Source organism: Astatotilapia calliptera, chromosome 16 (genome assembly GCF_964374335.1).
Source record: "Astatotilapia calliptera chromosome 16, fAstCal68.1, whole genome shotgun sequence".
In the NCBI taxonomy this organism is placed as follows: Eukaryota; Metazoa; Chordata; class Actinopteri; order Cichliformes; family Cichlidae; genus Astatotilapia; species Astatotilapia calliptera.
This window is the reverse complement of record NC_137437.1, coordinates 6,568,031-6,588,663: the sequence shown is the minus strand read 5'-3', so window position 1 is coordinate 6,588,663 and position 20,633 is coordinate 6,568,031. Positions and strand designations below refer to the sequence as shown.

General features: G+C 41.5%; 1 protein-coding gene across 4 annotated transcripts in view; it reads left to right on the top strand.

The window, feature by feature from the left end:
• The window catches only part of man1a2 (mannosidase, alpha, class 1A, member 2), a 141,532-nt gene that overhangs the window by 107,251 nt on the left and 13,648 nt on the right, over positions 1-20,633 (top strand). For all 4 annotated transcript variants that reach the window (XM_026145360.2, XM_026145363.2, XM_080291166.1 and 1 more), the window contains exons 8-12: positions 7,541-7,664; positions 7,898-7,991; positions 16,317-16,432; positions 17,055-17,274; positions 18,625-18,797. In XM_026145360.2, coding sequence (XP_026001145.1) covers positions 7,541-7,664; positions 7,898-7,991; positions 16,317-16,432; positions 17,055-17,274; positions 18,625-18,797 — 727 coding nt within the window. The remainder of the gene's footprint in view (positions 1-7,540; positions 7,665-7,897; positions 7,992-16,316; positions 16,433-17,054; positions 17,275-18,624; positions 18,798-20,633) is intronic.

Sequence of the window (20,633 nt, the reverse complement as noted above, 5' to 3'; positions counted from 1 at the left end):
GCATCAGTTCAAACAACTAAGTACGTGTTACTTAGATGTATCACCACTTTGTCTGAAAGAAGAGCCAGACTTTCACCCTCAGATCAGAGGAAATTAGTTAAGATGTTCAAGGAACAACCTAGAAGCTATGAAGACTCAAGCCTGTCATGACCTTGAACACCAACGTCAAAGTTCAGAGGGAAGCCAGTTTGTCACCTTCAGCTGAGAGGGTGTTCTGATAGGACAATAATCCCAAACAAGCATTAGCACGCACTGGTTCTGGAATGGATAAAGCAGGCTAATAATAAACTTCTCGCCTTCCCTATTGAGCACCCGATTGAACACTTAAAATCCAGGGAAACCATTTAATTTAATCTTATGTTTTATTGATATATTTTTCTCTTTGTAAGGTGACCTTGGGTTTTAGAAAGGTGCCCTCAAATAAAATGTATTATTATAATTATTATTATTATTAATTTAAACCTTGATAAATTGATAAATAACTCTCAATTACATTACATTTTTGATTCCTGAAAGTAGCCACCCTTTGCTTTGACAGCGCTGCAAACCCTTGGCCTTCTCTCAGTGAGCTTCATGATGTAGCCACCTGAAATGGTTTATACATAATGGTTATACACTAGACTTTTTAGTCTCCCTGTCTCTCGGTTTAGGTCAGCTTTGCTGTGATTTACAGTTCCTTGCAGACAGAAGGTTTGACCAGCAGGTAGACAGTGCACACAGCCAGAGCTGTGTGTCTATGTTAACTGTATTAGCAATATCCCCTGTGAGCGATATCATACAGAATCAGAATCAGAATCAGAATGGGTTTATTGCCAGATGTTGAGGTTTACAACATTAGGAAATTGCTGCGGTGCTTCAGTGCAAACAATAAGAATTAAAGTGCTATGTAGAAAGAAAGATATGTGCATGAGATATACATGAGATATATACATGAGAATAAGAATTATGAGTGCTACGTAGAAAGATATATACATGAGTGCAGGTGGTGATCAGTGCCAGACATGAAATGATGCAGTGACACAGCGTAGGGTCATGTGTTAGTGGCGGGGACAGTCATGTGGTTATTGTTCATGTGTCCAACAGCAGAGGGGAAGGAACTGTTCTTGTGGCGAGAGGTTCTGGTGCGAATGGACCGGAGCCTCCTGCCTGAGGGGAGCAGGTCAAACAGACTGTGTCCAGGGTGAGAAGGGTCAGCTGAGATCCGGGCTGCACGCCGCAATGTCCTGGAGGTGTACAGGTCCTGCAGAGATGGGAGTCTGCAGCCAATCACCTTCTCAGCAGAGCGCACAACACGCTGCAGTCTCTGTTTGTCCCTGATAGTGGCTCCAGCGTACCACACGGTGATGGAGGAGGTGAGGATGGACTCGATTGCAGTGTAGAATTGCATCATCGTCCGTGTTGGCAGGTTGAATTTCTTCAGCTGCCTCAGGAAGTACATCCTCTGCTGGGCTTTCTTGATGACGGAGGTGATGGTGGGCTCCCACTTCAGGTCCTGGGTGATGGTGGTACCCAGGAAGCGGAATGAGTCCACAGAGGTGATGGGGGTGTCAGTCAGGATGATGGGGGGGAGTGGGGCTGTGTGCTTCCTGAAGTCCACAATAATCTCCACTGTCTTCTGGGCATTCAGCACCAGGTTGTTGTGGCTGCACCAGGACACCAGACGTTCAACCTCCCTCCTGTAGGCAGACTCATCCCCGTCAGAGATGAGCCCAATGACGGTGGTGTCATCTGCGAACTTGATTAGCTTGACAGACTGGTGGGTGGAGGTGCAGCAGTTGGTGTACAGGGAGAAGAGCAGAGGAGAAAGAACACAGCCCTGAGGGGAGCCGGTGCTGATGGTCCGGGAGTCCGAGACATTCTTCCCCAGCCTCACGTGCTGCTTCCTGTCCGTCAGGAAGTCAGTGATCCACCGGCAGATGGGATCAGGCACATTCATCTGGGAAAGCTTGCCTCGGAGATGGTCTGGAAGGATGGTGTTGAAGGCAGAGCTGAAGTCCACAAACAGGATCCTGGCGTAGGTTCCTGGGGAGTCCAGATGCTGCAGGATGAAGTGTAGGGCCATGTTGATGGCGTCGTCTACAGACCTGTTGGCTCTATATGCAAACTGCAGGGGGTCCAGGAGGGGGGCCGTGAGGGTCTTGAGATGGGAGAGAACTAGGCGCTCAAATGACTTCATGACCACAGATGTCAGAGCCACGGGTCTGTAGTCATTTAGTCCAGTGATCCTAGGTTTCTTGGGGACAGGGATTATGGTAGAGGACTTGAAGCAGGCAGGCACATGACATGCCATACAGATGTAAGAATAGAAAAAATACCATCTGACACTGAGTATTTAGTGCAGTGTTTTATCAGAATCAGAATCAGAAAGGGTTTCATTGCCAAATGTTGAGCAGGTTTACAACATTAGGAAATTGCTACGGTCCTTCAGTGCAAACATACTGTCATAAATTACGCTAAAATAGACATGAAAATAAAAATAAGAATAAGAATTAAAAGTGCTAAGTAGAAAGATATATACATGAGTGCAGGTGGTGATCAGTGCCGAACATGGAATGCTGCAGTGAACACAGCGTAGGGTCATGTGTTAGTGGTGGGAACAGTCATACGGTTATTGTTCATGTGTCCAACAGCAGAGGGGAAGGAACCGTTCTTATGGTGAGAGGTTCTGGTGCGAATGGACCGGAGCCTCCTGCCTGAGGGGAGCAGGTCAAACAGACTGTGTCCAGGGTGAGAAGGGTCAGCTGAGATCCGAGCTGCACGCCCCAGTGTCCTGGAGGTGTCCTGGAGGTGTCCTGGAGGTGTCCTGGAGGTGTACAGGTCCTGCAGAGATGGGAGTCTGCAGCCAATCACCTTCTCAGCAGAGCGCACAACACGCTGCAGTCTCTGTGTGTCCCTGATAGTGGCTCCAGCGTACCACACGGTAGGTGGTACGCTGGAGGTGAGGATGGACTCGATGATTGCAGTGTAGAATTGCATCATCATCCGTGTTGGCAGGTTGAATTTCTTCAGCTGCCTCAGGAAGTACATCCTCTGCTGGGCTTTCTTAATGACGGAGGTGATGGTGGGCTCCCACTTCAGGTCCTGGGTGATGGTGGTACCCAGGAAGCGGAATGAGTCCACAGAGGTGATGGGGGTGTCAGTCAGGATGATGGGGGGAGTGGGGCTGTGTGCTTCCTGAAGTCCACAATAATCTCCACTGTCTTCTGGGCATTCAGCACCAGGTTGTTGTGGCTGCACCAGGACACCAGACGTTCAAGGCAGAGCTGAAGTCCACAAACAGGATCCTGGCGTAGGTTCCTGGGGAGTCCAGATGCTGCAGGATGAAGTGTAGAGCCATGTTGATGGCGTCATCTACAGACCTGTTGGTTCTGTATGCAAACTGCAGGGGGTCCAGGAGGGGGGCCGTGAGGGTCTTGAGATAGGAGAGAACCAGGCGCTCAAATGACTTCATGACCACAGATGTCAGAGCCACAGGTCTGTAGTCATTTAGTCCAGTGATCCTAGGTTTCTTGGGGACAGGGATTATGGCATTGCTGCATTTGGGAAGTGTCGATGTTCTTGTGAGCTTGAAATGATCATGGAATCAGGAGAGCAATGAAGAGAATGAGAACAGATTATCACTAAGTGAAGAAAAGATGAAAAGCATAATGGATCTTGTTTAATGAGAACAAATTGAATGGAGTAGAAGAAAATGGAATAAAGGGAATGAAGCAGGCAGCTTCATGAATATGAAGAGTTGTGGTGGGAGGAGGTGGTGTGAAATCCTCCTTTGTGTGGGGTGAGGAGGGGGGTGTTGTAGGTGAAGTGTTTGAAGGTGGTGATGGCTCTATGGAGGGGGGAGAGGTGGGGGAATTAGTGTCCAAAGTGTCTCTATTGTTGGGGCCGTTGGAGGTGTGAAGGCTGCCTGATGGCTCGTCAAAACGGCAGTAAAAGTCGTTAAGGGTGTTGGCCAAGAGCAAGTCATCAGTGGAGTGGGGGGTTTTAGGCTTGTAGTTGGTGATATTCCTAAAACCTTTCCACACAGAGGCCGAGTCATTCTCTGAGATCTGCTGCTGCATCTTCTCAGAGTGCTGATGTTTAGCTACGTCCACTTCTTTAGTGAACCTGTACTTGGCCTCTCTGTAGCAGTCCCTGTCTCCACTTCTGAACGCCTTTCTCTTTTCCAGCCACAGCTTTTTGAGTTTAGGAGTAAACCAGGGTTTGTCATTGTTATAACTCACCCTGGTGCGTGATGGCACAATGCTGTCCTCACAGAAGTGGATATAGGAGGTGACAGTGTCACCTCCTATATCCAAGCTGTTAGAAGCTGTTAGAAGCAGCCTTCATTGTGTCCCAGTCTGTAGACTCCAAACACGTGCGAAGCTCCTCCACAGCCTCGTTGCTCCACAGTTTTTTAGTCCTCACGACAGGTTTGGAGAGCTTCAGCCTCTGTCTGTACGCGGGGATCAGGTGGATCATGACGTGGTCAGAAAGTCCGAGTGAAGCGCGCGGCACCGCGCGATAGGCCCCGCTGATCGTGCTGTAACAGTGGTCTAATGTCCTCTCCTCTCTGGTCGGGCATTTAATATACTGCTTGTATTTGGGTCAGCATTTGTCATGGCTCAGATTGGCTTTGTTAAAGTCCCCAAGAGCAATGATGAGAGAGTCCGGGAATGTCCGCTCCATGTGCAGTATCTGCTCCGCGAGTGCGCACTGAGCTGCCTGCACATCCGGATCTGGCGGGATGTAAACAGCGGCCAGGATGAATGAAGCAAACTCCCGCGGAGAATAAAACGGTTTGCAGTGAATAAAAAGATATTCCAGAGAGGAAGAGCAGTGCTGAGCAATCACTGTTACATCTGTGCACCAGCCACTATTAATGTAGAAGCAGACACCTCCACCTTTGGTCTTACCACAGAGAGAGAGGCCTGCCGGTCCGCGCGCAGCAGATGAAAGCCCTCCAGCTTGAGCGCGCAGTCCGGGATGTCCTCACTGAGCCACGACTCCGTAAAACATAAGACACAGGAGGAGGCAAAGTCTCTGTTCATGCTTCTCATCAGGGCCAGCTCGTCTATCTTATTCCTGAGTGAGCGTACGTTGGAAAGGAAGATCCCAGGAAGAGCAGTTCGCAGTCCGCGTCTCCTCAGACGCACGAGTGCGCCGGCTCGCTTACCTCTCTTTCGGCGTCTCACTTTCCTGATCACAGTCTGCAGTAAATCTGCCGCAGATGCGACAAATATTGGAAGTAAATCCACAGGTGTTGTAGTCCTGTAGTTAAGAAGCTCTTCTCTGGTGTAAGAATATCCAGAGGAGTGCCCAGACACAGAAGTTATGCACAAAAACAAAACAGAAGTAACGCACTGAAGCACCAGGGCATCCATACGCGGCGCCATCTTGCTTACCAACATACACATTTTTAAGGTGCTGTTGAATCCACTGAAAGAGTTAATAAAAGGTAGAAACACATTCACAGTTTTGCTGCTTGGACCTCACAAGTAAAATCATTGCTTTTAATGTATTTAAAAGTTGGCTTTGACTTTTCTTTTTAGGTCTTCCAAACTCAGAAAGTGTGTGTGTGTGTGTGTGTGTGTGTGTGTGTGTGTGTGTGTGTGTGTGTGTGTGTGTGTGTGTGTGTGTGTGTGTGTGTGTGTGTGTGTGTGTGTGTGTGTGTGTGTGTGTGTGTGTGTGTGTGCATCTCAATAAAGCCAAGCCCAAGTGTTGAGGGAATTTTTTGGAAGTTGTGCTAATTAGTTTTATAAAAAGCTGCAAAAAAATCCAGAACCAGTGTTAAATTCAACTTTTAGAAACATGTAGCCATCCTGTTTGTAATGCAGGTTCTAACAGTGCTCTGCTTGCCTGATGTATAATCTTACTCTAACATTCATCTCTTTCTGTTCTTGTTAGTGTTTTCTATTCTCATTTTCTTTCCTCCTCCCTTTCATTTCACCCATGCACAGAATGAGAAACTTTGTGCAGTTTTATGCCTCATGTGTACGCTCTCTCCTGTCCTAGCCTGCCCTCTCTATTATTAGTTTACATTTTCTTATTCAGCATGAAACAATGAAATCAAATTACATCATTGCTGGTCGCTACATATTCAGTTATTATGTGTGTGTGTATGTGTACGTGTACACAGATCACCATCCATAGCTACACAGTCACACGCACCACAAATACCCTTGGGAACAACTGTACACAGAGGAATTTAAACCAGAAAAAACAATAAGTGACAAACCTGTTTATATAAGGTGCTTTACACACAAACACACAAGTCACAGCCTATTAATGTTGCATCCTGTCATGTAAAGCTGAAGATGATGTTTTACTGGCTGCAACTCTTACTTCAGAGCATATGAACAGCCTGAAGCTCTGCTGTGTTTCTCTAGACCAAAAGATATTTAAATTGATTATATACCATATTAGCACATTTATATGGTTGTTATGAAGATGAAAAATTTAAAACATGCCATTAAAAAAGTTTATTTCTTTTGCATTCCTGTTAAATTTTTATTAGGTTCCTATTAAACTTGACACAGGTCCTTAAAAAAGTCTGAAATACACCTGCATTTAAAAGACTTAAAATAGTATCAAACTTTCTTAAAGTTAGTTTGCATGGTTTCTAATTTTAAGTAAAAGTGCAACATGACTGATTAACACTTTAGTTTAACAGTGACAAAAGTAATGTAACCTTGTAGCTTTTAAAAAGGTTGCAACATAATAAAATTGAAAATGAAAATGTTTTTTCTGGCATGTTGTATCTTTAAACCCTTCTTTACTTCAGTGTAACCGCATCAGTACCGGTAATTTCCATGAACCATGTGCTCTTCCTGTCTTATGGAGTGCAGCTAGCGAGAGCTCCAAGGATGAGCGGAGTCATTTGCTAACGTTTATTGCAGCTGCTGGTATTATGCATGCCTTCACAGTGTGGTTGTGCTTGACTGTGTTTTTGCCTCAAGTAGTAAAATAAGTTGTTTTCACCTTTAGAAGAAACTGTTTTCTTACGTATTATGTTGGAGATAGTTTAAGTAGCTTCCTTTTTAAATACTAAATCCTTAACAGAGGCTGAAATGTGGCTCTTGCTCTCACATGTTCCTGGGAGTTTCGTCTTGTGTGCACAGCGTGGAATTAAAATGTGTGGCATTTATCTGTGATATCACAACATGATACTTTTATATCATGTTTAATTTAATCTGGTGTTGCCATTGATGATATGATGTGGTGCAGTCCTGGTCATGACAAATGTGTTTGTCTTTTTTTCGCATTGTTAAAGGCAACAGTAGGGAAATGGTTAGCATATGTCTTGGTTATACAAATTCCTTGATAGATCCAAGATAAGAAACATTAGAGGAAACCATGATGATGATAAGAATGAAGGCCTGCTAGCCTTGTTGGGCTCTGATAATGTGAATAAGGCAGGTATCTGAAAATCCTTGCCCTAAAAACTGACACGTAAATCCTTATTCAAACTGTCCATCCATCATTGGTTTAAGTTGAAACCTAACCCTTTGCCACCATGACCAAGTGTAATTTCTTTGTTCTTGTTTGTTCTTGTTTTCTTCAGTGGGGTCGGCCGTAACTGGGGTTGGGCGTCAGCAGGCAGTAGCATCCTGGCTGAGTTTGGGACCCTCCACATGGAGTTTGTTCACCTCACCTACCTGACAGGAAACCCAGCCTACTATCAGAAGGTAATAGTATGAATGTACACTATATGTCCTAATTTTCATGCTGGCGTGCTGATTTGTTATTTAACTGCGGATAACGGTCTAGAAAATGCCAACAGTTTTTTGAGAAAAAAAATATAGCCTTTTATCTTAAATAAGAGAAACCACATTCAAAATAGAAGTGCTGAAATATTTAGATTAAAAAGGAGAACATTTCCTGTTTGGATTAAAACCGATCCGACTGGTGTTCCTCTCAGGTGATGCACATCCGAAAGCTACTAGCCAAAATGGACCGACCCAACGGGCTCTACCCAAACTACCTGAACCCCCGGACGGGCCGCTGGGGCCAGCGTAAGTACATGTATTTGTGTTGACATTATCGCATAGCTCCAGGGCTCTCATTAAAGCATTGTAGTTGTTAGCATTAATTTATGACTTTTTTGATGTTTTACTTTTTCATGATTAGACATTAGCTTAAATCCTGCATTTGCTGAACTGTTCATACATTTCAGTGTTCCATTTGTTGGGGTGAAATGGCTTTTCCAGTGTTGTAATGAAGCATTTCTTTTAAGCATTAAATATGATTTAATGCTCGAGTTCCTGCATTGCTGCATTTGGGAAGTGTCGATGTTCTTGTGAGCTTGAAATGATCATGGAATCAGGAGAGCAATGAAGAGAATGAGAACAGATTATCACTAAGTGAAGAAAAGATGAAAAGCATAATGGATCTTGTTTAATGAGAACAAATTGAATGGAGTAGAAGAAAATGGAATAAAGGGAATGTAGTATTCCCAGTATATCGATTACACTCGGCAGTCAGCCAGCGGAAATGAAGAACTCTTGAAGTAAAGTTAGGCATGCAGTGGCAAACTATTCTTTCTCTGAAAGCAGTCATTTCTTTAATTATATCTCTGCTGAAAAAATGATCTGCAGAGACAGCAAGCATTAGTCAGGGGTACATCAAGTTTTGAATTATACATTGGAAAACACAAATAATAATAGAAAGAATGATTGCTGTTGTATTGAGGCAAGGTAAATGCTAACTCAAATGTGGGTTTGGACACAAAGTGCGTCACTGGACCGTTTTCTGTTGCTTTTTTCCTTTATATAAGCAAGCAGTAAGGAGAAGTGTTTTTTAGCTGGACAGAAGGCCAACAGAGTGTTGTAGTAAATGAAACTTTTGTATATAATATAATCAGTAACTCTGCAGATTGTAAATGTAATGCTGGTTAAAACACACACACACACACACACACACACACACACACACACACACACACACACACACACACACCTTTTCATATCTTAGTGAGGACATCTCATTGACATAATGCTTTCCCTAGCCGCTTACCCTAGCCATCAAAAATGAATGCCTAATCCTCAGCCTAAACCCAATTTTAACCCTGACACTAAAACAACATTTGGTCCCCACAAGTATAGTAGTGTGCAAATTTTCTGCCCTCACAAAGATGTCTAAACATATACACACCCACACACACACAGAGCCCTGAATGTATGCTCGTTGACCCCTAACAGTACTTAAGAGTATTTCAGTTTATTGTCCAATCTTTCATAGGGGCTACTAAATATTTCTCTTTGTTTATTTATCTGTTCATTCATTTTTTAAGCATGTCTTTCACATCAGAGACTTAGATGCTAGTTGACTGATATGTGGTTATATATGGGTCTGGTGTTTGTTATCTAGGAATTCCAACAGAATATTAAAGCATTGTGGTTTTTAAAATATACCCTTTCAGTGTGCACACTTTTTTTATGGAGCACCATAGTTTTTGCCTGAAGATCAGATATGACAATCTGCTTGGGGTTTGCTCTTTAGTTCAGTGAGAGGAAATGAAAAGATGAAATCTGTTTCAAATTGAATATATAGTGTTTGAGGTTTTTTTGTCCTAGGTATAGTTGCCATGGTAAGAGAGTGCCATATTCAGCCTGTTCAGTTTTACAGCACCCAAAGTAAGATGGAGAAACTGGGGAAAAAAGAGAAACAGATGAGGTGATGGTGCCACTCTTAAGTCTCCATTTTATTAGTTTTACTTGACAAAACAAATGAAGAGCACTCAGGGACAGATAGATAAATGGAGAGGCTCATTAATGGATGGATAGGTGGCTTGGCAGTCAGACTGATGCACTTGTAAGTGCACAGACTATGAGCCAAAAGCAGGGAGAAATAAATGGTTTGAAGATGGAGGGTGGGCAGATTGATTGATGGATGAATGAATGCATTAACAGATGGATAGTCAACTGGCAAGCTGGAGGACTAGGCAGGTGATGATGGATGTTTTATGTTTGCTTATGTGCATGCATGAGTCAGGAAATGAGCCTTTCTTTACCTTCCTGCGAAATAAAATGTTTAAAATAACTTTTTCTGCGCATGTGTATTTCTGTGCCTTCAGTGTAGATCAGTCTGCATATATGAGCAGAGTTTGTTTCCTGCTCACACTTGCATGCTGCTCCTTGAGTGTCTGCATCGTGATTTTTATGGCCAGGCCACATTAATTTGCTGCTATTTGACCTTGTTGCCTTAGCAGTGTTATTGATTATAGGGAGTTATGTGAGAGCAGTGTAATTAATATGAAACTTCAGGTAGATCAAAGTAGTTTTGAGCAGCAACATCCTTAAATGGTGATTTTTTTTTTTGTTGCAAAGTAATAATAATAATAATAATAATAATAGTAATAATGATGATGATGAAACATTTTGTTTATAGACACTTTTAAGACCGTCAAGGTCACCTTACAGTAGTACAAACAGCAGCAACAATACAATATAATAGAATATAGGAAAATAAAATTTAAAAAGAAGTGAGTGATTTCACTGTATTTTCACTTCAGTCATCATTTTCCATGAAGCTATAAAATGTTGCTGTCCAGTCATCTATAGCAGGAATTTGAAACCTTTTGGGACTGAGGAGCACTTGCAGGAAAGAAAACTTTCCAATGACCTCATAATCCTAACAGGGATTTAGCTGGCTGCGGCTTAGTGTCACTTCACAATGTAACTGAAATATTTTCATGTCTCACCTGATATCTAGCTGGCTAATAAGCCACGCTATGTAACAGCAGGCTCAGCGAACCGTGAGGGGAAGTGAGCAAAGTCGTTATAACATGATATAATGTGTTACCGTCATACCAGGGTTTCTATTGGCCCAGACAATGTGTAGGAGGGACTGATAGACAAACTAAGCATATTTTATTGGTCTTAGCATTTTTCTAATTGTATCAATGTTAATCCAATTTCCCCTCGTCGGACAATTAAGTATTGAATTAATTAAATGCACTTTAAAATGCACAGTTCAGTTTTATGATTTATAGCATATTATTGGCGAGGCTTAGCTATGGCTCAGAAACTCTTAAACATAATCGATCTTTAATGATCACTGTTACAATAAAATTACTGTCACTTTCAAACTTTGGAAGCAAACACTTATTGTTTATTATATGTGTATTTATTGATAGGTACAACAAAGGCAAAATTTGCCTCTAGTTAATTAAGTTAAACTGATTATTATCCAGTCTTCTGTTTTGGAGCGAGTGTGTAACTCTTTTCTTTACAGCAGTGGGGTTTTTTTTTTTTTAAACCTATTGAATTATGTTTAAGGTTAAATTAAAGTAAATTGCCATAAAGTTAAATATGGTTGTTCTTTGTGTAATTTAGAAGACCTGTAAGATAAACAGAACACGGTGACAGAAAATGTCAAATCGAGACGAGATACATTTGTTTAAATTCATTACGAGCTTTTCAGAACAGAGAGGCAGTGAGGCTGTCTCTCTCTCTCTTTAGTACCGTATCAGCAAACAAACCTAACAGAGACCATGAGTTAAAATCTGTGCAGCTGCAGGGTTTTCTTACCGTATTAACTTCTGTGACAAGTAGACAACCACTATTTGGAGGCTCTGTTATCTTCCTAAAAAGCTTAATTGGTTTGTACTTATTTCAGGGTGAAACTAACTGTAACAGACAGGATGAAAAACACCTTTCTTTTCTGTGATGGGGGTTTATTTGCAATAACTCTGTGTTTGAATTATGAATACTGCCAATGTTGGCATTGGATGAGACCGTTTGAAGATTGGAAGCGTGTGTTGACAGCATGTGCAGCGTTGCCCCGTGTATGTTAATGTGTAGGTGTGTAGACAGTAGTTAAGCCAGACTAATGAGGAATGAGTCTGAGCTCCCCTTTCTTAATGAGATCCAGCTGTGACTGACAGTGTTATTACCACACACTGTTCTGTCTTAGCGTAACACAGTGCTACCTATCTACACACAGCACCCACTCCCTCTTTGGAACCTCGCAGTGACTCTTCTTTGCTCCTGTGTATACAGTCCTTGTCTTTCATCTCTAGATGTTCATGTATCAGAGTTAAATATAGCCCAGACAGAATAGTGTTTTACATAGGTTCAGTATCTACAGGCTGTACACACTGCTACAGGTAAAAGTTTATTATTCAGTCCTTACTCTTTTCTCCCAAAGGATGGAGTGTAGGCAAGAAACAACCTGAAGATTAAGAGAACTGCCTTTACACCTATAAAGATTTTTTTTTACCAACAGTATCGGTGTCTTTCTGCAGCTTGATAAAAGTTTTAAAACTCTTTTATTACTTATTTTGGCTGGCATTTTGCCAGACTACTCTTTATTCGGAGCTCTTTATAAATTGTTTTTTAAAAAGTTATTATTTATGCAGTGTACAGCAGCTTGGATAAAGCAGCTATGTTGACTGCTTCTGCACTTGTTGCCAGTTTTTTTGCAACTTTTCTGGCTCGTGTACAAGACAATAACGTTCCCGTTCTCAATGATGTCATCTTGAATTGACATCGAGTCACTGAAAGAAGCCCAATTATGTTTTGTAATTTTTTTTCCTTTCTCCTCCTTTCAATAGGACTAAATGTTGAGTGAAAACATTTTATTCTTTGCCCAAATGGTTATTCATTGAATTTTTTAGAAAAATCGCCACCTCGATTTTGACTAATATATTCTTTATTTGATCGAAATAGTCTAGTCTATGAACAGGTTACCTCTTGTAAGAGTAGTTATATTGTATCAGCTTAATGTCTCTGTTACGTGAAAATGTTTACACACAATATAATGCTGGAAAACCTGTTTGGGATCATCCAGTTGTGTGGCTCCAGCTCCATTGTTTCTGATGCTGTCACTACTGCTTAAAGAACTTGGAGCTGAGTGTATATCATGTAAACTGTGGTGCCGAGTCCAACAGTGTTCTAATGGAACTTTGCCGACTAGTTTGTGAACTGCATTTCTTTGAAGTCCATAACGTGGCCACAATTTATCCATCATTTTCGGTATAACTCGACCATATTTTATATACAGTTTATGTACAATTACAGAGAATTCCAGGATGTACTATGGTGTAATTTAAATCTGGCTCACAATTATAGACACAACCTGACATAACAAATCGATATACTTTATTTCACCTTCTTAAAAATACAGAGGAGTCTCTCACGATCCTGAATGGGGGGTGTACCTCTGTGCTGCTTTGCAGGAGTAGCACGTGGAGTGGGTCAAAAACTCGCTCCGGTGGGTAGTTTGTGGTAAATCTGTAACACAGGTGTCCTAAGGTGAGCTAAGGAGGACAGAACCCTCTGGGGAGGAGAAGGGTAAACACTTGCTTGGTCTTGATTTTCAGACTGTGAGAGGTTTCTTCCTGTTAAAAGGGAGTTTTTCCTTCCCACTCTCGCCAAGTGCTTGCTCAAAGTGGGGGCTATTTGATTGTTGGGGTTTTCTGTATTATTGTAGGGTCTGCCTGAAAATATAAACCACCTTGAGGGGACTGTTATGATTTGGCGCTCCATAATTTAAAAAAAATTAATTGAATTAAATTGAAATGGTAAAGAAGACATTAAAGGATGCTAAATTAAAGAGTGCACTAACAGCCTGCACGATAAGTGAGCACTCTGTGTTCAATAAAGTCATGAAAAGTACAACAGTTTCCAGACAATAGTGTGTAATTGTGAAATAAATAATGATCAGTCACTCTGTATGAGAAATTAGTACAGAAATCCTGGTGATCCTAAAGAGTTCCCACTTTTCATTTTGCTGTATATGCAAAGACAGTTGTTCGTTTTTAAAAACTGCAATAACAATATGTCAATCTCTGCTGGTTCGGGTCCTTCACATAAAATCATTATACTGTCTCTTTTGATAAGATGCAAAGATGTTGTGTTTTCCAGGCAGCCTGTGTCCTTGACCTCTGCTTTGAAACAGAACGTGTGTGAAGCTTTGTGAAGGCGTCTTTTTACACATGCGTCTTTGTCTGTGTGTTTGAAGCTGCCACCTCAGCAGACCCTGCCTTTGATTGGCAGGTGCTCTCTGCATGACCCAGATGCTTTGATTGACAGAAAATAATGGAGACAGGAGCTTAGGGAGTATATGTGGGTGGATGCTAAGTTAAAACTGTGAGAGGTGACAGTAAAACAGAGTATGAGTAAAGAGTTGTAATAAAACTACCAAAACAGAAAAAGACTGTTAGAGCTTGGCATGTTTTCATTTGTACAACGCTTTTCCAAGAAAATTAAGTTCATAAAAGATGTTATTTTTGTTTTTTTTCCCTTGAAAGTAGATAAGTAGATGGTAATTTATTTGATACCATACCTCAGGGTCAAGGTCAAATTTTCTGAAAATATAAAGTTATGGATTAACTTGCTTAATCTCTCCCCAGAGCTGCTTGATTCAGCTGATTGTTGTGTTTGTAGCATGTCAAATATGTGTTACCAACAAGGAAATGGAAATGCATCTGGTGAAGAAACTATGCAACATCACCAAAAACCTGCAATCTGCAAATATTTAATAACGAATGATATATCAGTCGGGTTCTAATTACAGCAGATGAAAAGGTTTGGCTCATCATTCACCAAACTTCCGAACAGCTCAGCTCTTTATTTAGAGTCTTAAAAACAAAAAAAGTGTAAGAAAAACAATAGTTGCTCCTAGGACAGTGAGACCGATGTTTTCATGAAGATATCACATGTCAATTATCTCAAACGCACACACAGTGAGTGAAATGGATTGACCTTGGCACACACTGTATGTTTCTGGGTAGTGCCCAGTTTTGTTTGGGTTTTTTTTTCCAGACAGCCTAACCCTCCGAATATCAAAGTAATTCAAATAGTCACAAAATTAAAAAAGTGGAAAACGTGATAATTAGACAATAATTATTTAGTGATTAATAATTAACAGTGAAATAGCAGTTAATTGAGAAGTCCTATATTTGCAGAATCTGGCAATTTCCATCATTTGTCCACATAGTTTGTTAAAGCTATCAGTAGTTTAGGATTAATCAATAACCACATTTTTTAAAAATGGGGTCTTTGCATTAAAAAAGAAAAGAGAGGACTTGTTTCAACCATCTCAAATGCCTCTTTTCTAAGCAAAATACCACAAATACATCGATCGTTTACTTTATCTGAGGTTCATTTTCCTAAAGGTCAGACATGCTGTTTGTTATGCCCCCAAACAAGAACGCTAGAACATAAAGTGGACTTGCTTGTAATGTGAGTCCACTTTGTTTCCCCTGGCTCCAGTCTCCATTTTGCACCCTGTCATGTACGTTAGAGTGCCCAGACTCTTTGGGGGATCAGAGTAGTTGTCATCTAACCCTCCAAATGATCCTCCACGCTCTGACTACCTCACTGTGCTCATTTTTAAGTAGTTTCATAGACACAGGCTCTCAGCTGTTTGCTGTCATTTTTGTGTAAATACTGACTCAAGCACACACGTGTGAAATCCAGACAAAAACTCATGCGTCAGCCCACACTGGCCTCGGCAATGTCTTCAAGGTTGTTTGTGAGATTTGCGCACTCTTTGGGACTAAAGATGAATAATTCATTGCTTAGATTGCTTTTTCATCTTCCTTGTTCCCCGTCTTTTGTGCATCCCTCCATTTACCTGCGGGCATGTTAATCACATAAAGAAAAGAATCTCCTTGATGATGAGACAAAAAGCATCTGCTCAAATATCAGCTATGATTACACAGAGCTGAAGGATGAAGAATATTCTAGTTTTTCCCCGAGTGAAGGCAGAGCTGAATAAACATTTCATCTGTGCAAAAGTGGTTGAGGCACCAATTCATTTGCAGTATTATCACTCACAAAACCAAATGTAAAAAAGGTCAGTATATATGGGATCATTTACAGTCATTCAAGCCCTGTGGGGTTTTTTTAAGTAATATTTTGTGGGTCAGTAAAATTGCCTTTGAAACTGACCAAAGTGCCATCAGAGTGGGCCCTGAGTGCTCTCAGGGGTTTATTTTCTTATTGCGATCCCAGACTGCCAGATTCTGGCATCCTATTTTCATTTTGTGGTGTCCTGCAAATTAGGGCAGACATGAAAGCTGTGTAAACTTTGACAAGGACGATTGGGGACACTGAAATGTGAGCGCACACATCAGGGAGAGGGTAAACAAAATGGGACGAGAGAGGATGCACACTGCTGATATATTGTGGATGTAGAGAAGAAAAATGCCCAAGGTTTTGATTAAAAAAAATGCTTTTGATGCCATATGCTACACTCTGCCAAGGACTTTGAGGCAAAGTCAAAAAATAAATAATTCACTTTGGCTTTCTCATTTGTTTGGCTCTTGCTGCTTTTCCTCTTTCGCTCACGCGGTGACACTTGGAGCTTTCTTTGTGTCTCTCTCTCTGCAGATCACACGTCTGTTGGAGGACTCGGGGACAGTTTTTATGAGTACCTGCTGAAGGCTTGGCTCATGTCAGACAAGACTGACACAGAGGCTCGCAAGACCTACGATGACGCCATCGAGGTACAGCGTAGTGACTTATGCTGCAAAGTTAAAATACAGATTGTTTTCTTTTATGAAGAATCGTATACTGCATGCAGATGAGTCAGAGCTGTAACTGGAAATGTCAGCAGTTATTCTTTTTTAATAACCACAGAATCCCCGCTGACCAGCTTCAGTATCCACCTTTGCAAAGGGAAGACATTGCTTTGTTTTCAAGTAAACTAGGAGTGGATTTAGTAGAAAGCAGATGTTAATGAAGCTGTCTACTCATCATTAAGAGTGTCAGAGACTGAGCAGAGCAGATGCTGCGGAGCAAAGGGTGAAGGATGTGGCTGGATTTCAAATGTGACCGTCACTGCTGCTTTAGTTTTCTTCTGTTTGACCCTCCACACCCTCAAGCAGTTGCCCTCAGTGTCAATGCCCCATTCAAACGGTGTAACCTTTTTCTGTCCACATACCAGTATTAATATTGTAATTCCTGTTTCCCACCTTATCTTGTTAAACACACTCATACACAGGCATGTTGTTACTGAAAACAAGCTGCTATATTCTACTTTTCTGGGTCTTCATCTTCTCTGAAATGTTGACACTTCCCATTAGAGCCTTTGCTGTTTCCACAATTGCACGCTCTCTCTTCCTGTAGGCCATCGAGCGCCACCTCGTACGCAAATCCAACGGTGGCCTAACATTCATTGGCGAGTGGAAGAATGGCCACTTGGAGAGGAAGATGGGCCACCTGGCCTGCTTCGCCGGAGGCATGTTTGCACTGGGCGCCGATGGCTCACCTGACGACAAGGCCGGACACTATTTGCAGCTAGGAGCTGAGATCGCGCACACCTGCCACGAATCCTATGACAGGACAGGTGAGGAAGCAGTGTGCTGCATACACAAACACAATATACACAAGCATACATGCTAGAGAAAAGTGATCACTGTCACTGTCTTTTTTTTTTTAATGACTTTCTAATATCCTAAACATTTAATGTTGGTGTGGATCAGATGCTGACAGGTAGTGTTAAATAGTCTTAACTATATACGTTAGGAAAATGTTGAATGGGTGTCGTTATCCTCTACAGTAGATGTCAGAGGACACAGTCAGTTTCCCTCTTAGCACAGCCTGGTAGTGCTAGCATCACTGTCACTTGTCTCAAAGCTCCAGTTCTCCTGTAAACTCAGGCTAGCAGCATTAGCATTCAGGTCACCCACTGGAGGCAGGACTATAGCTCGGAAAATCACCCACTCCTGCTAGCAGATTGACAATTTCCATTTGACTTGATCCAATCGTTATTTATGGTTTAAGCAACTAATTTACAAATTGTTTAAAATATTTTACATACGTTCTGTATTTTAAGATCCAGTTACTCAAATGTTTTATATACACTGATACATTTTACACATAAAAAAAAAATCTTATCACCAGGCCCTGAGATTGCCCATGCAGTAAATCCATCTATAAAATCCTCCCAGTGACTCAACCAACAATTAATTCTGCTTGTCCTAATTGGAAACTATGCAGTTAGTAAAGTACCTGTTTTTCAGCTCTTTTTTTATTATTAATGCTTTATTTATTGCCATTTCCTGCGAGCATAATAAATATACTATTTACTTGACAGAGAGGAGAGGAGGGATTACCATGGCAACAAATGAAGATGGAGAAAGAGACAAATAAAGAATAGAAAGGGAGAGAGTCAGAATTTGATAGCTGTGGTCAGGCTGTCTAAAGTTGGCCTGTTTCTTAATAAGCAGCCATTAAATGTGTGTATCAACACATACGTATGCATGTCAGTGTGTTTAATCCGTTCAGGGACAGTCCTGTCACTATTTTGTCAGCCTCTGTAATTTTCCACTCAGGCTGTTAATGCCTATCACACTTCATTGGCAGAAAGCAGTGGTTGTAAAAAGAAGAAAAGCCTGTAAAATCAGTGGGTTGGGATGCTTTTTATTGCTTACACACAGGCACTATTTCATATTAAGACAAGCACGGAGCAAAAGATAATCTTTATCTCCTCTCTGTTTTTTTCATCCATTAATTATTTGATCACTCTTTTCCTTCCTCTCTCTGTTCTATCACATCCTTGATTCATTCCACTATTTTCTGGCTTTTTCTTCTTGTCCCTTTTGCCTCTTTTTCTTCTTCCAATGTTACCTTTACTCCCTTCTCTTCTACCTCCTGGCCTTTCCTTTACATTTCACCTTTCTTTCTCTGTCTTAAGTGCTGAAGCTCGGCCCAGAGGCCTTCAAGTTCGACAGCGGCCTGGAGGCGGTGGCTGTTCGGCAGAATGAGAAGTACTACATCCTGCGGCCGGAGGTCATCGAGACCTACTGGTACATGTGGAGGTTCACCCATGACCCCAAGTACCGACAGTGGGGCTGGGAAGCAGTACAGGTAAAGAGATTAGACTTTGTATAAATCTTAGTCTTGATTATCATTTTGATTAGATTTTAATACCTGCGGGCAGTTTTTAAAGACTTACTGGAGAGGATGTGGAACAAAATGTTTTTGCATTTTTAAATTGAGGCTTATCCTTGAAACAGGAATACAGTGAAAACGTGGAGTCCACATAGACACACAAACGTGCAAACAATTAGAAACGCTGTCCCTCAGGATTCATGCACGTGTTATTAATTTGAGAAGAGTCCTTTGTAGTGCATAGCGTGGTTCCTAATAAAAGACAACGGAAGACAAAATGAAACTCATTTTTTCTGTATCTGTTTGACTATACCAAAGATTTATGCAGCTTTCTCTTCCCGTTCTCATCTCAGGGGGACTAAATATTTTTGTTTTGTCAGCGTTTATTTTGCTCATGTCTCTGATAAGCACAAGGTGTCCTTTGGCACTGGTGCCTCGCAGCACTGTTCACAGCTCTGTTGGATGCAGACAATTAACAGCCAACTTTTGAAAATTGCTTTCAAAGTTGGACAAGTGGTTGAGTAACAGGTTTCCCAGCCAGAGGACAGCTTGTCTCGTTAACTGTCTTATTTGGAGCTGGAGCTGCTTTTCTTTTTCTTCTTTCTTCTTGTTTTTCATTTGCTCATTCATTACTGTCACCTTGTTTTTCTAGTTTAGTTCTCACTAATTTGGTGTCCTGGTCAGTAAGATTAGACTCTATTCTAGGCTTACTGATGACTCAAGCACTTTATCTGTCTCACATCTCTGGCCAATTTAGGATCACCACTTAACTGATCATGGACTGTGGAAAGTTAAGCGGTGCTAACGACTGCACCACTGGGCCGTTTATCTTTACAGGAGCATTTTGGGTCATTTATATAACATCAGTCTAATCAAAACGTATTTCCATGTCACTTTATTGACCTGCCATTGTCAGCCCTGTTTGTTGTGGAGACGGTGGTTACTGAACAGGCCAATCACAATAGTTGCTGCGTCTGCGCAATATGTAGTTACAGTTCAAGGGAGGTGACGTTGTAGGGCATGCCTATTCAACTACAAAGTTAGTTGGGCCAGATTTTCAAACCGAGGAATTTATCTGGGCCAGATATTTTTTTTTGAAGCCAGTAAGCAGCAGATCATGATCAATTTCAAACCCACACAACCGTACTGAAAAACAAGTATTTTTTTTATTCCTTTTCCCCTATTGATCTGGTGGTGACCTCTCACAAATGCACAGCAAAAGGTCCATTTAAAAAAAAGGGAGCTATAACTAAACTATTTTTTGCACATTTGAAATAATAATAACAAAAAACATTTTGATAATTCCCTTTCAAATTAAAATAAATATTTCGCTGACCACTCACTTTTCCTGCCATGGATGGAGCCCCATCGGTCACAAGTATACAGACACGCTTCATATCCAGACCATTTTCCTCAAAAAGAGCTGAAATCTTCTCAAACATTATTTCGCCAGCTGTGTGTCCCTCTAACGGTAGTAAACAGAGCAATTTCCCATCCAAAAAACGGACATATACGCACAACTGTGCATTATCAGTTCTGTCTGTGATCTCCTGCTATAGACATTACATCAGTTTTCTTCAGGTCATCTAACAGCATTTCAAACTCGTCTGACGCCAGAACTTCAATTCTGCGAATATTTGAACTGTCCTACAGGAGTACGTTTTTAATAGCAGATGTCACACTCACTTTTCACCGCATCCACCACGGCCAGCATGCATTATTTCACCGTTTCAGAATCTGTGAAAGGCCTTTTCTTCTTCGCCAAGAAGCAAACACGAAGGGAAGATGCTGCAGCTCTCTCTTGGGCTGTAC